At 46.4% G+C, this 15649-nt stretch overlaps 1 protein-coding gene across 1 annotated transcript in view; it reads right to left on the bottom strand.

The window, feature by feature from the left end:
* LOC139275618 (lysosome membrane protein 2-like) overlaps nt 1-8672 on the bottom strand; it is a 243343-nt gene extending 234671 nt beyond the window's left edge. Inside the window, exons 1-2 of the mRNA XM_070892790.1 lie at nt 8540-8672; nt 6687-6796 (exon numbers count right to left, since the gene is read on the bottom strand). Of these exons, the coding sequence (XP_070748891.1) occupies nt 6687-6796; nt 8540-8672 (243 nt within the window). The remainder of the gene's footprint in view (nt 1-6686; nt 6797-8539) is intronic.
* Nucleotides 8673-15649: the final 6977 nt, after the last annotated feature.

Raw genomic sequence — 15649 nt, 5'->3', positions numbered from 1 at the left:
TCGTGGTCAACCGTGGTGCCGATTGCCACTGGTGTGAATGTTGGGGGATCAAAAAAGGTAGTGTCCAAGGTGGGTTGCTCAGGGTAGTCCGTGAATCTGAGTTTGATTTGGTCCAAGTGTTTCCGGTGAATGAGTCCATTTGAAAGTTTGACCCGAAACACCCTGCTTCCCTCTTTGGCCACGGCAGTGCCGGGAAGCCACTTGGGATTTTGTCCATAATTTAATACAAATACAGGATCATTGACTTCAATCTCACATGACACATTTGCGCTATCATGGTATGCACTTTGTTGGGCCGCCTGCTCTCTACCTGTTCATGCAGATCAGGGTGAACTAACGAGAGCCTTGTCTTAAGTGCTCTTTTCATGAGCAGTTCAGCAGGTGGGATCTCAGTGATTGAGTGCAGTCTCGTGTGGTAGCTGAGCAGGACTCGGGATAGGCGAGTCTGCAGTGAGCCTTTTGTTACCCTCTTCAAGCCTTGCTTGATGGTTTTGTTGGAGAGCGTTTCCATAGAGTAAAGGCACTTGTGGCATAATGTTAGAATTAAATATGTTGGTGTATAAAATGGTGGCAGGATATATATGAAGGTGGCTGCCAGTGATTCAGCAAAGCACCAAGGGAATGCAGCTGGCAGAAAGGGACCGCATTCCTAGTTACTGATACTTGCCGTTTCTCACACAGGAATACACAGAAAAGACTAGCTCAGCAGATGTCGCCAATCAACAGGCTTCCAGGCCCCAGACAAGATGTCCCGGTAGAATGATAGAACAATAGTACTCCTGTAACAGGATTAAGATAAGGAAACTACCCAAAGACAGCACCCAAGGACAGTAAGATAAGATGGGGGGGTGCCTGGACAATGTCACAAGACCATGAGTAACCCTTAGCAACACAAGAGGCGATCACGTAGCCATCTAATGTTTAGAGACCAATTCTATTGGTCTAATTGAATCTATATGTAATCTATAATCAATATGATTGGATAGTGTCCAGTCGAAATGGGCTGATGTAACTGTAGTAAACTGTTGTAAAACATATAAATATCCATGAAACCCTTTGTTCAGCGGAGAGAGCTGCCTGGATGAACCAGTGGCTTCATCTCCCCGCCGGCGTAATAAACCGTTTTGGTGTATGGAGCCGACCTAGAGTGACGAGTGATTCTTGGAGGGAACATTCGCGCTAACAATGGCGCAGCCGGCAGGATATTGCAGAGGCCGTTGGGACACCCCTGGAGAATCCGGGTGGGTATAAGTCTGAGTTTAAAAAAAGGGAATTGGCAGTCGATCCCGCGGGGAAGGTACCAGGTGGTGTCCAGAGGCCGACGCAATATCCAACCTGTGAGAAGGGTCGGACCAACAGGCAAAACGCTGGTCGGTAGTTGTTAAGGAGGCATAGGGCATTGTGGGAATTACTTAAACGTGTTTTAAGAATTGTCTAAGTTTGTGTAATAGCAGACTTGTGACCTGACAGTAGCTAGAAACGGTCTACTACAAGTCGCGCTGGATAAAAAGTGAACCTCTGAGAGTGAGATTCCTAACGAGCTAACCATACCCAATATGGCCAGTCTAACAACCAAACTCAAGTGGAGGCCAGAAAGATCCCTTACCCGTCACCTGGTGGAGAAACAAAAGAAAGTAATAGAAAAGGCCTGAGTTCTGACTCTTCGAGCCCACGTAAAATTAACAGAGAAAGTAAATCAATCATGTATTAATCTATCATCATATATTAATTTATTTTCTAAAAACCTAATAGTAACTATCTTAAGTGATGTATGGATCCAAAAATAGAGCTGGCCAAACAATAAGCTTTGTTGAATGAAGAGAGACTTTTGTGAATGTCTGTCTTTGAGTGAGAGTGCTTGTGTGATTTTTTGACTGCGGAATGAATTTTTCATGTGTCTGAAAGCCTTTTTGGAAAAGTGGTGGAGCTGTCTGTTTGTTTTAGCTTTTTCAAAAAGAGTGACAGTTTTTTTTAACCCTTTGCAGTGTTGTCCTGCATGTAGGAAGTTTTAAGAAAGTGTGAACCTAGAATTGAATTACATTTTAAGTTAGAAACACAGGTGCGTATTTATTTGGATGATAAGTTATGGAGCTAGGAAATGCACAAAGGATAGGTTTGTTGAGCAAAAGATAAAAAATACATGGTCCCGGTGGTTTAAAAAAAAAATGTATTTGACACGCTCACTTACTTGTCGAAAGAAAACACGCAATCATTGATTACATTGGGTTGAAAGACATAAATTTAGTCTTGGAATGAGATAAAGAATGGAGAAGGGGAGTTGTAATGCCTTTTAAAAAAAGCCTGCATGGGTCTCTCGAGGCTGCGGGCTGGGGAAGTACACCCCCATTTCCCTTTGTGTAAAACCTTGACGCGAAAGCTTTTAGCTCAGTAAAAAGAGTTTTAAATTGACAGTACAATATTTGAATTAGGATTTTGAGATATTAAGAGAAGGCACAGCAAAATACTGAGATAGATTCAAACTAAAAAAATTAAATCTGATCTCTTAAAAAAAGAGAAATAAAACTAAAAGGTTTGGAAACAATCTAGAAATACCTTCAGGAATCAGGTCAAACTCCTGGGCGAGTGGTGAGCTATCTGCGAAAGTGTAAAAGGGACTTTGAAAAAAAAATTTTTAAACGGCAAGCTTTAGCAGTTTAGAACAAAGGACATTGTAACGGCCTTGAAACTGGAACATTTGAGATAACGAAAAGCAGCTTTCAAGGCCTATGTGCTAGACTCTGTTCTAGTTAAGAAAAATATGAAAAAAAAGATAAAGAGACAACCTTGAAAGAAAACAAATTGAACGAATTTGAAAGAAAAAGTGTTTTCGATTGTCTAATGATTTTAAATTAACAAATTTACCGAGGCACGAGCCCTCTGTGTAAAATACAAAACCTAATTTGAAGAAAGGAGATCTGAAAAAAAAGATGTAACGTACTAAATAGGTGCTGAAAAAAAAGTGTTTGCGATTGAAAAAGACATAACTTACTAAATACTAGCTGATATTGGCAGTGAAAAAGATATCGGCTTAATTGGGAAAAGGAAAAAAGAATTTGAAGAGGTAAAAGACACTCTCCATTGATAATGATTTTAAATTACGAGAAAGTTTCACTGCAGTTTGAAAAGATTTCCAAAATGGACGCTGTTTATCAAGAAAAGTTCCGAACAGTCTAAACAAACATGAGGGCTTTGAAAATAACGAGGAGAAAAGATTCAAGCTATGCGAACTCAGCACAGAAAGAAAAGCTGGGAATTAGAAAATCTTACTGACTTTTAAAATTCTTATAGAAAATGGAACTGGCACGGAAGTTTAGATTTTGTGCCGAGAGAGAAATAAAATACAAGATTTGCCCAGTGAACGGGACCATAAAAAAACCCCGAAATGTTGGAATGTATACAGCTTGTGTGAAAATTGGATTTCAGTAAACAAAATAGCTATTAAAAATGTGTGGTCTCGATTTAAATCAATTAAAAAAATAAATCTTTTGCAAGTACTTGAACTAGAAGTTTTGAAAAAATTGGAGTTTAATCTAAAATGCCGTCTTTCCTGATGAGAAGATTTTTATTATGACGGCTTTACTAATGATTTCTGCTGTTTTAATGGATTCCTAATTTCTAAGCAAGTTTTGAAGGCACAAAGACTTGGAAAAAAATGTCAAATGATTACGCGAAGTCACGTAATGACATCAGGCCTTCTTACAAACCTGTAAAGGAGTTAACCCTTTCCATTGACAGCTGTTTTATACTGGACCTTACTAATTTGGATTTCTTAATAGAATAAAGACTCACCTGACAGATAAAGGAAATGGTGGGATAGTCAGGATAAAAATAAAATAGAATTAGCCTATGTAATAATACACGCCTGATACAAATAAAGAAATAGATACTCAAACAAAACAAATTCAAGAGTTAAAAGCTAAGATAAATAAGCTGAAAGAGATTTTTTAAAAACGGGGCCAGACGGATAGTGCAGTGTGCAGCCAGAGCACCATCACCTATGGCAATAGAGCCAATATACCCCACGGTGGGTACGTGTAGTCCACAAACCCAACCTAACCCTTATCTCCGATTTCACAGAGTGACCTCGACATGCATGGATAAAAGATGAGTAGACCAGAACCTATCACCTGGTGACGACCAGGATATCTGTTTAAAATTTGCAGATAAAACACTCACCGAGGTGGGACCGCAGCGGCTACTTCGACTCTGGAGACTCAGGATACTGGGAACCTTAAGGCTCATGCAAGCACTGGACAATACAGACGGACTACGAGAAATATAGCACACGCAGGAAAGACATAACTACATGAACTATGGGGCTTTATTTAATTTAACTGACGGAACATGTATCCTAGCAGCCAAAGACTAGAGCAAGGACAGAACTTATTTTAACGCATAATATTAAGCAGGAAATTGTGCCTGTTCTGATCAATGTTTCAGGCATACTGATGCCGGAGTATTGTACAGAACAGGCAAGGAAGGTGCATAGTGTATTAAGTAAGGTTGTAATGCAGAGGCTGCCGATGCCATGGGGGCCAGTAGGTTCTGAGGACAAGAGCAGGTGCATAGGCATAAGAGGGGAATAATTAATGACGATGCTACCGGCTTTAATACCGGGACCTCCAGAGTAAACTCACTGGATATACAAGGGCTGAATGAAAAGGTGGAACAACTTAAAGAGGTAATGAGGAACTGTTAGAGCAGGCAGAGCAGAATCAGAAAAACCAAGCCGACCTAGGAAGGGAAGGCATGGAGATACAGTTCGATGGAATTTCAATAATGGAGACACATTAATCGTCTAATTGACAGAGAAAAGGATGATGCCGGAAAGCTCTGACAAGGGCAACTCTGTCACACTTATGGTCTGTGGATGGTGGGACAGATACGACACAACCGCGATCAGATCCAAAGGGGGGAGGTACCCGACTGGATAGACAGCTCACATCTGGCTCAGCTAACCAAGCTGAAGGGGACACTGGATAACTGCACTCTGAAGGGACTAACCAGAGTATACCCAGCGATCCCAAACTGCCAGATGGGAAAAGCTGCGGGAGTGGGGATCGTCTTAATGATCCCTATGGTCACACGAGACTCAGGTCCATTTCCTTTTTATCAACTGGATAATATCGGGGTCGTATGCGACAATGCCTCCCTCCGAAACTACTTAACCGCAGACTCCGCTATCCGTAGAGATAACAAGCTATACGGCGTCTCCCTGACAGACAAAGGGGTGAGATCACGGTGTGCCCCCACCCGGTGGGACAGGGAGAATTAGATGAGTGTGGTTTTAATCGAATCGATGGAAGCGTTCTGGAAATAGTACCTGCCCCTACACATTTTGCCCGGGCCGGGTACGGAGGCAAAGGGAGATACTGTGTCTCCACCACAGAACACTCATATCAGTATAACGGCTTACAATGCCAGATCCCACAACCAAACTTCTGCTTTACACCCCTACGACCCGTTACTATAGGGCAAGCTCACATTATCCAAGTTAGACGGCAAGGTACCGAAATCATTGACACCACCGATCAGCTCCATGATCACCTGCAGGACTATGACGAGCCAGAACAGGCCCCTATCCCACATGGGGTGTCATGGCTTGCCGGTCCTGCAGACATTATGCACAACAACGGAGGTTTAGCACCAAAGCTCAGAAAAGCAAGGAAGTTTGTGTGACGGGCGAGAGGGACGATTCGAACTATATCAATTTGATCTAAACAACTGGGACTCCTGAAATGGCGTGACTGGCCAGCACATCGAAGCAGGGAGTACCAGGTGACACAAAAACATAAATAATATAATATAAATTAGTGTCGGTTTCAGGGGGCTAGGACTAGCCCCTTTACAGAAAGGGGGGATTGTTGGAGAGAGTTTCTATAGAGCAAAGGCACCTGTGGCATAATGTTAGAATTAAATATGTTGGTGTATAAAATGGTGGCAGGATATGTATGAAGGTGGCTGCCAGTGATTCAGCAAAGCACCAAGGGAATGCAGCTAGCAGAAAGGGACCGCATTCCTAGTTACTGATTTTTGCCATTTCTCACACAGGAATACACAGAAAAGACGAGCTCAGCAGATGTCGCCAATCAACAGGCTTCCAGGCCCCAGACAAGATGTCCCGGTAGAATGATAGAACAATAGTACTCCTGTAACAGGATTAAGATAAGGAAACTACCCAAAGACAGCACCCAAGGACAGTAAGATAAGGTGGGGGGGAGGGGGGGCGGGGGGTGCCTGGACAATGTCACAAGACCATGAGTAACCCTTAGCAACACATGAGGCAATCACATAGCCATCTAATCTTTGGAGACCAATTCTATTGGTCTAATTGAATCTATATGTAATCTATAATCAATATGATTGGATAGTGTCCGGCCGAAATGGGCTGATGTAACTGTAGTAAACTGTTGTAAAACATATAAATATCCATGAAATCCTTTGTTCAGCGGAGAGAGCTGCCTGGATGAACCAGTGGCTTCATCTCCCCGCCGGCGTAATAAACCATTTTGGTGTATGGAGCCGACCCAGAGTGACGAGTGATTCTTGGAGGGAACATTCGCGCTAACAGTTTGCACTGCTCTCTCTGTCTGACCATTGGACGCTGGTTTACATGTTTGATCCCGTTACGGGTCATAAATTCTTTTGAACTCAGCACTGGTAAAACATGGCCCATTGTCACTCACCAGGACATCGGGTAGGCTGTGTGTGGCAAACATGGCCCGCAGGCTTTCAGTAGTGGCAGCGGACGTGCTAGACGACATTATCTCATGTTCAATCCACTTGGAGTACGCGTCTACAACCACAAGGAACATTTTACCCAAGAACAGGCCTGCATAGTCGACGTGTACCCTAGACCACAGTTTGGAGGGCCAAGACCATAAACTTAGCGGCGCTTCCCTGGGTACATTGCTTAACTGCGAGCATGTATTACATCTGTGAACGCAGGACTCTAAGTCCGCATCGATACCGGGCCACCACACGTGGGATCTGGCTATCGCTTTCATCATTACGATGTCTGGGTGGGTACTGTGGAGGTCATTGATAAAGGTGTCTCTGGCCTTCTTGAGGACCACTACTCGATTTCCCCACAGAAGGCAGTCTGCCTGTATAGACATTTCATCTTTGCGCCGCTGGAACGGCTTTATCTCTTCCTGCATTTCCACTGGGACACTGGACCAGCTCCCGTGAAGCACACAGCTTTCGACTAGAGATAATAAGGGGTCCTGGTTTGTCCAGGTTTTGATCTGCCGGGCAGTGACGGGTGATTGCTCACTCTCAAATGCTTCCATAACCATGGCTAGATCTGCGGGCTGTGCCATTTCCACCCCCGTGGTGGGCAATGGCAGCCTACTGAGAGCATCGGCGCAGTGGCCTGTGGCAGATGGCATAGTTGTATGCGGACAACATGAGCGCCCATCTCTGGATGCGGGCCGATGCGTTGGTATTTATCCCTTTCCTCTCAGAAATCAGGGATATAAGTGGCTTATGGTCAGTTTCCAATTTGAATTTTAGTCCAAACAGGTATTGATGCATTTTCTTTACCCTATAGACACACGCTAACGTTTCTTTTTCAATCATGCTGTAGGCTCTCTCAAACTTAGACAGATTCCTGGATGCATAAGCAATGGGTTGCAGTTTTCCGACATCATTAGCTTCTTGAAATACACACCAGATGCCATATGACGACGCATCACATGCTACTACCAAACGTTTACATGGATCATACAATACAAGCAATTTGTTTGAGCATATCAATTTTCTCACTTTTACAAAGGCATTTTCTTGGCTTTTGCCCCAAACCCATTTGTCCTCTTTTCATAGTAAGACATGCTGGGGTTGTAACAGTGTGCTGAGACCCAGTAAGAAGTTATCAAAGTAGTTCAGGAGTCCCAGGAAAACACACTTCGAGCGTTTTAACCCGAGCCCCACGCGGTTGAGTCGACTAAGAACCTCCTCCAGGTTCTGCAGATGCTCGGCTTGTGTTCCGACCTGTGACCAAGATGTTGTCCTGGAAGACCACGGTGTGCGGGACCGACTACAGTAAGCTTTCCATGTTTCTCTGGTATATCGTCGCCTCCGATCGGATTCCAAATGAGCATCTTTTATAAACAAAATGACCTTTGTGCGTGCAGGTGAGGGCCTTCAATGATTCCTCCAGTTCCTGCATCATGTAGGCTGAAGTCAGATCCAGCTTCATGAATGTCTTTCCTCCCGCCAGCGTTGCAAAGTGGTCGTCGGCCTTTGCTAGTGGGTATTGGTCCTGCAGGGAGAAACGATTGATAGTTACTTTGTAATCGCCACAGATTCTGACGGTGCCGTCTCCCTTGAGGACTGGGACGATAGGACTGACCCACTCATTGAACTCGATCAGGGAAATGATGCTCTCTCTTTGCAGCCGGTCAATCTCTACCCTTTCTCTCATCATGTACGGTACTGCTCTCGCCTTGTGATTAGGTGGATCTGCACTTTTGCTCCTTGGGATTTCCCGATGCCTGGTTCGAACAGCGAAGGAAATTTGTTTACGACCTGGGCACACGATGTGTTGTCAGCGGCTGATAGCACTCGGACGTCGTCCCAGTTTCAGCGTATCTTTCCCAGCCAGCTCCTGCCGAGCAGCGTGGGACCATCGCCTGGTACCACCCAGAGTGGTAGGTTGTGCATCTCTCCATCGTAGGAGACCTTTACGGTTGCACTGCCGATTACGGGAATCAGTTCTTTCGTGTAAGTTCTTAGTTTCATGCGAACTGGAGTTAAGACTGGCCTTGAGGCCTTGTTGCACCACAACCTTTCGAAAGTCTTTTTGCCCATGATAGACTGGCCCGCACCCATGTCCAGCTCCATTGACCGGGAATCCATTTAGTTCAACATTCAGCATTATCGGGGGATAATTTGTGGTGAATGTGTGCACCCCATGTACCTCTGCCTCCTCGATCTGAGGCTCTGGTGCATCGTGATCCTCCATGGGTCTGTCCTCCTCTGCAACATGGTGATTTTCAGGTTTAACATGCTTTGCAGCTCGCCTGCACACTCGTTGGAGGTGTCCCCTTGTTCCACAGCCCTTGCAAACGTACACTTTGAATTGGCATGAATGGAAACGATGATCACCCCCGCAGCGCTAACAAAGTGTTAATAGCCTTGCATTCATCATCCTTGATGGTGGACTCTGAGACATCTGCGGACGTGTAGCTGCGGGTATGTGTGACCTGCCCGGTACGTTACGATTCGAAAATAACATCACTTTGTTTACAGTACTTGTAGCAGCACTTGTGTGCTGAGAGATTTGCTTAGTATTGTCACTGGTCTTACTCAAGGTTGGGGTCTCTACAGTCAAAAGCTTGCAAAGTATGGTTTCGTGGCCAGTGCCAAGTACGAAGAAGTCTCTGTGCATGTGCTCCAAATGTCCTTCAAATTCGCAATGTCCTGCAAGGCATCTTAGCTCAGCAATATAACTCACCACTTCCTGGCCTTCAGACCTTTTGTAGGTGTAGAACCGGTACCTCGCCATCAGAACGCTTTCCTTCGGGTTCAAATGCTCTCGGACCAGTGTGCACAAATCGTCGTACGATTTCTCCGTGGGTTTCGCTGGAGTGAGCAGATTCTTCATGAGGCCATACGTTGGTGCCCCACAGACGATGAGGAGGATCGCCCTTCGTTTAGCAGCGCTTTCTTCCCCATCTAGCTCGTTGACCACGAAGTATTGGTCGAGTCGCTCCACAAAAGTTTCCCAATCATCTCCCTCCGAGAATTTCTCCAGGATGCCCACTGTTTTCTGCATCTTTGGGTTCACTATCTGTATCTCATTGCCAGTTGTTGTGTATGGGCAAAGAGTCAGACTGAACACTGTGAGCTCAAAGTAAAGTGTGACCGTAGTCTTTTATTCCAGGTCTTCAGAGTGCTTCTCCAACCTGTGACGTCTGCTTAAATACCTCTGCTCTCAAGGGATTATGGGATCCATTGGGACTCCAGGGGATGAGCCCTCTGGTAGCTGTTCAGGGTTTACAAATACAAGTTTACATATATAACAAGTGCCATGGGATCTTTTACATCCACCTGCGAAAGCAGGCGGGGCCTCATCCGAAAGACAGCACCTCCGACAGTGTGGCACTCCCTCAGCACCGCACTGGGAGTGTAAGCCTGATTTATTTGCTCAAGGCCCTGGAGTGGAACCCACAACCTTCTGACTCAGAGGCGAGGGTGCTGCCCACTGAGCCACAGCTGTGGGTAGCGAGGGTAGCTATGGAAATAAATAGTTGTGAATTGAGCTGTACAGGTACTTGATCACCTCCAACACAATAGTCTGTCACCACCAGAACTGGAGTGTGAAATGCATCAAAAGCTGATGTTAAATTAATGTGAGCTCTTTATTCAAGATCTTTCATTTTAGAAACGATTCGGTGTGAGCAACTGTTTCAGTGCAGTATGTCTACATTGGAACACTGTGGGGATTTGGACTTTATGCTTATTGTTTATTGTTTTACATGATATTAATTATTAACAGTCACCACCAGAGCTTACTCAGTGCCAAGAATCCTTGAATAACAACTTGTCCAATGAACAAAGTATAAACAAGGAATACGCTCCAGGATGTGGTGCTCCACTTCTCCCAATTGACAGGTTCTTAGCTGCGCCCAAAATGGCCTCCACTGCCTATACCAATATGGCGGGCGGCGCTCTGCTAGCTTGCAATGAGCATGCGCTTCCTGCCCACCATATTGGAGGCTTAGGAGGCAGTTTAGTGCTCGAAATATGGGCGCTGCGGCGTCAATTTCTAGGCTATTGTCTCTGAAGAAAAAAATGGTTGCAAGATCTGTAGATCAAGTCTCCATCTGCGGAGGCATTGGACCAGGTGGCAGATATCCTGATCCCCCAGGGGCAGGAACCCTCCAGGCAACATCTCCGCCCCCAGTGCTGATGCCAGGAGTTCAGATCCCAGGACATGGCTGCAATGTAGGAAAAAGTTCAATGAGCTCACCAGTACTGTCAAGGTAAGAATCCTGGGGCCAAAATTCCCTTGTTAGCGCCTCCAAGGGTGAGGGGGGGGAGGAGACACTAGCGGCTCCTGCGAAATGCGTGAGTTAGCGGAGCTGCGATGCAGGAGCACCGTGCACCGCTAGTGGTGCCCCGGGCCACTGCTCCTCCAGTGACGACATCATCACCGTGCACAGCGACCACTTTCCGACCCACAGCAGATGACTGAACCGGGTCGCCCACCCATCGCGGGGTGAAACTTAAAGCGGAGAAACGCTGTGGTGCACGGTGCGCTGCCGGTTTTTATTTTCTTCCCCAACTCGTCGGTCGGGCCGCCATGCGTTGCTTTGGTGGGGTCCGAGCCACGATCGTGCCGCCCGGCACTCGGTCTCGGTCTCGGTCTCGGTGTCGGGCTGCGGCCACAGGATGCACCCCTTGGCTCTGGAGGCCAACATAGGGCCTGCAGAGCTTGCAATGCCCCTCCCCTTTCACGGAGGGGGAGGGGCGTTGAAACACGTCAGCGCTCTGCCGTGTGCCCGGGTAGCACCTCTGCTCCTGCCCCGAGAGGAAGTGGAGCACGCGGGGTTGCGCTGCACTTTCTGTGAGGGGCGGTGACATGAATCTCATTTCTGGGGCGGGACTTGTGTGCCGAGCCCCGGAGAGGTTACCGTCCCCAACCGGGGCAATAGGGAATTTCAGTGCCTCCCATCTCTTAACCCAATCACTCTCTGCTCACACCTCCATCACCTGCAGCCTCACCATACTCCCCTGCCCCACTTCCCATCATTCTCCTACAATCACCACACCATACTTTGCTACACTTTCTGCTCCTCGCAACGCGTACTCTCAGCACGATTGTAACTCTCGCTTTCCCACACCTGGACATACTAACTATTTGACAACTTCTGCACTATTCTACAACAGCCTCATTCGCAAAACACTTCCTTCCAGCAGGTGGAGGTTACTCACAACATGAGACACCAAACATTGACCAAAGAAACCACAAGCCACCTTCAGGCCCTCTCCCTCCAAAGATAATGGGCTGAATCTTAACTCACAAAAACGGCTGGGTTGGGGGTCATGTCAGAGGTTAAAATGCAAAGAATCTGGTGCAGGAACCAAACCCACCTCCAACCTGACCACTTCTGCTTTTAACGGAGGGATAGGGGATGGACAACCAATCAGCTCGCGGGAAGCGGATTGGTCATTTAAATATTATAATGAGGCCGTCAGCCTTCATTGTAACAGTCAGTCTACATTTAACCACAGGCGGCCCGGTTTCGCAGGCCTCGGGAAATTCGGCAGCTGAAAGCAGACAAGGAGGATGGAATCCATGAGATGGATGCATTTCCAGTTCTGCATGTGGGTCAGGAGGAGCAGGAGTGCGTCCTCTAGGCCCAACAAGCTGCATTGTTACCCTCCCCCACCTCCGCACACACCTCCCCAACCATTATCAGACCCCCCCACCTCACAATCGGGACCCCCCATCCTGCAATCGTGACCCCACCCCCCAGACCACCATCTGAGATCGGACTCCCCCCCCCCCTCCAACCCCCCACGATCTCTCTCACTCTCCCAATATCTGCCCTCATCGGCTTGTGGAGCAGGCTTCCCGCCTGAAACGCCTCCAGCCTGTCAATCAGGCTGCCTGTGGGTGGGAAATTCCACTCGAAGGGGCCCTGCTGTTAAATTCTGCAGCACATTCAGGAAACCCATTCCTCTATCTTTCCCCACCTCACCCCCAGCCCTGCACAGATCTCTGCTCCAGGCTCAAATCCTGGCCAGTGCGTTGGCCATGGCGGCCGGGGGAGTCGGGTGCAATGCTGGAGGCAAGGTCACGCAGGGTTTCTTCACACCACATCCTCGTCGTCCCATCTCACTTCCACCTCTCGTCACGCAGTCTGCAAGACAAACGGAAGACGCTTTCGCTGCCATTCATCACTCTCTCCAGTTGTGTTCCCATTTGCTCATTGAATTCCAGGAGGCTCCCCCGGCCCCCGATCTCTCTCACTCTCCCAATCAACTGATCAAGCAGGAACCATCCCCACTAAACCCACACAACCCACTTGACCAACCGCTAACACTGCAACTACACATTGTAAACGTTTTCTCAATTTTACACCACATTATGTAAATTATCTTTGCTGACACTCCAGTGCAGTGCTGAGAGAGCGCTGCACTGTCGGAGGTGCCGTCTTTCAGATGAGACGTTAAACCGAGGCCCCGTCTGCTCTCTCAGGTGGATGTAAAAGACCCCATGGCACTATTTCGAAGAAGAGCAGGGGAGCTATCCCCGAGTCCTGGCCAATATTTATCCCTCAATCAACATAACAAAAACAGATTATCTGATCATTATCACGTTGCTGTTTCTGGGAGCATGCTGTGCGAAAATTGGCTGCCGCGTTTCCCACATTACAACAGTGACTACACTCCAAAAGGGTTCCATTGGCTGTAAAGCGCTTTGAGATGTCCGGTGGTCGTGAAAGGCGCTATATAAATGCAAGTTTTTCTTTTCTTTCTTTTTCATAAAACATCTTAAACATAAGAGGACTCGGCAAGGTGCGAAACGTCTTACCTCTTTGATTCGGTCCTCCACTATATTCTTAAAAACATCTTTAACAATCAGCACCACAAAGGTGATGAGGCAGCACACTGCAACCCCGCCAATCAGAGCAGCTTTGTTTCTTAGATGAGTCATAATTGCTCCAGGGACAATGAATGAGGAACGGAAGGAGCTGCCTCTGCTAACTAACGGTTCTGTTACATCTAACTCCTTCAATGTCTCGCAAAACTTCCACCTTTTATTACAGAGTTACAATTTCATCCAGCGAACCTCTTGGAACTTATGGCGATACTCCACACACCAATTCCCGCTTCTGCTGGCTCCCGAGATGTTACAGTGCTGACCAAAGTTCCCTCACATGCAGGCAGATTCAATACAGTAAGGTCACCAGGCACCCAATCACAAAACAGGACAAACTCTCTGATTACTTAGCCACTTGGAAACCATAAGGGTTTTTTTTTTCAGCTTTCAGAGTATATGTCAGCTTTCTTTCACATAATGGACTTCTTCAGTGCATATCTGTGTACCGAAGCTGTCAAGTTTGTACCAAAACTGCTTCCTTCATTTATTTGGTGAATTGTAATATGTAAGTATCTGTGTCCATAGTTTCATATTGCTGAAAAATCAGAGGTCGAAGGGAAAGCTGCATTTTAACGATGTGGTGGGAGTCATTTAATATTTCTCCCCTAAAATAAACTCTGTGCATAAATGTAACAACTATCTACAACCGACACCAACTATTCCGAAGATTGTATGGTCGGTCATAATGACAGGTCAGAGGCACTTTGAGATACAGCATTGCAAGTAGTGTTGATATCAAACATTGAACGTGAACTGATGTTACATTGTTCTACACTGTTAATATTGGCACTTACACCTTCACAGAAGTGCAGAGTATTGCACTTGGGAGGATGCTACACTGAACAGGAGATATGCAAGTACACAATGGCCATTCTGCATGTTCTCTGCCTTCTCCTGGAGAAATCAGAACCGAGTATTTGCATCTGACCACTCTTATCAATGCAGATCAAGTGCTGTGTCAATAGACCACAGTAAACAATGTCAAAAGAAAAATTCCCGCTCCTCCCACAATCGCCTGAATTTACTTTGCATTAGAACTAATCTGCCTAATTCGTCAATTAGACAATTACATTTGAGCGATTTATGAAAACGTGAAAACAAACTATGTCACTTCTTTCACCCTGCTGTATTTTCCAGATACAGGGGGAAATTATAATTTTTTTGTGTGGATTTTTAAAGCAAGAACTATTTGTATTGACTGGTAGGCTCCTGTGGTGATTCAGGAAGGTGAGAAGGAACTGGCTAGCCAATGGTTCTTGAGCATAAGGACAAGCCTTGAGAATACTGCAAAACTAACGCAGCAATCACCACTGGAGTTGTCAAGTTACAAGCTGGGGTAGATTACATTGGGGTAGATTTGGAGTTTGTGTGATAGAGTAAAGCCCTCACCCAACCTTGGTTTCCTCTACACTTGACTGTTCCAATGCTCTCCTAGCTGGCCTCCCACCTGCAAAATGGGCCGCCAATGCACTATCACCCGTGTTACACTACTGAACACAAGTCAAAATGGTTTCCATTGAGTTTTCAGGCAGAAGTGTGTAAAATTTCCATGTCTGTTTTGAGAGGAACGTTTAATTAGCCCCAATTTTAACCTATCAATGAATGCTTACTTTTGGCTGCTGCTGGAATTCTCGGTGTTATTTGCTCAGTTCTAGGGCTATTGGAAGTTTCAGTAATTTACAGAGGGAGGTCTCGCTGCTCCTGAAGTTCTGTGAACTATTGTACAAATGATCTGCCCAGTCCCGGATAGCCTATTGGTCTGCCACTCGGAATAGAGCATGACTCGAAGCATGGCGGAAAACACCACTGCGTGGGACAGGTGGGACACGAGGGAGGAGGAGGGGGAGCAGGAATGGAGATAGGAGAGAGCGGGAGCAGGACAGAGACGAGAGAGGAGGAGGGGGAGCAGGAATGGAGACAGGAGAGAACGGGAGCAGGAGGGAGACGAGGGAGGAGGAGGGGAGCAGGAATGGAGACAGGAGAGAACTGGAGCAGCGGGGAGACGAGGGAGGTGGAGAGGGAACAGTAATGGAG

The sequence above is a fragment of the Pristiophorus japonicus genome, chromosome 11 (genome assembly GCF_044704955.1).
Source record: "Pristiophorus japonicus isolate sPriJap1 chromosome 11, sPriJap1.hap1, whole genome shotgun sequence".
Lineage (NCBI taxonomy): Eukaryota > Metazoa > Chordata > Chondrichthyes > Pristiophoridae > Pristiophorus > Pristiophorus japonicus.
The sequence above is the reverse complement of the archived record's forward strand: the minus strand, read 5'-3'. Positions and strand labels throughout refer to the sequence as shown.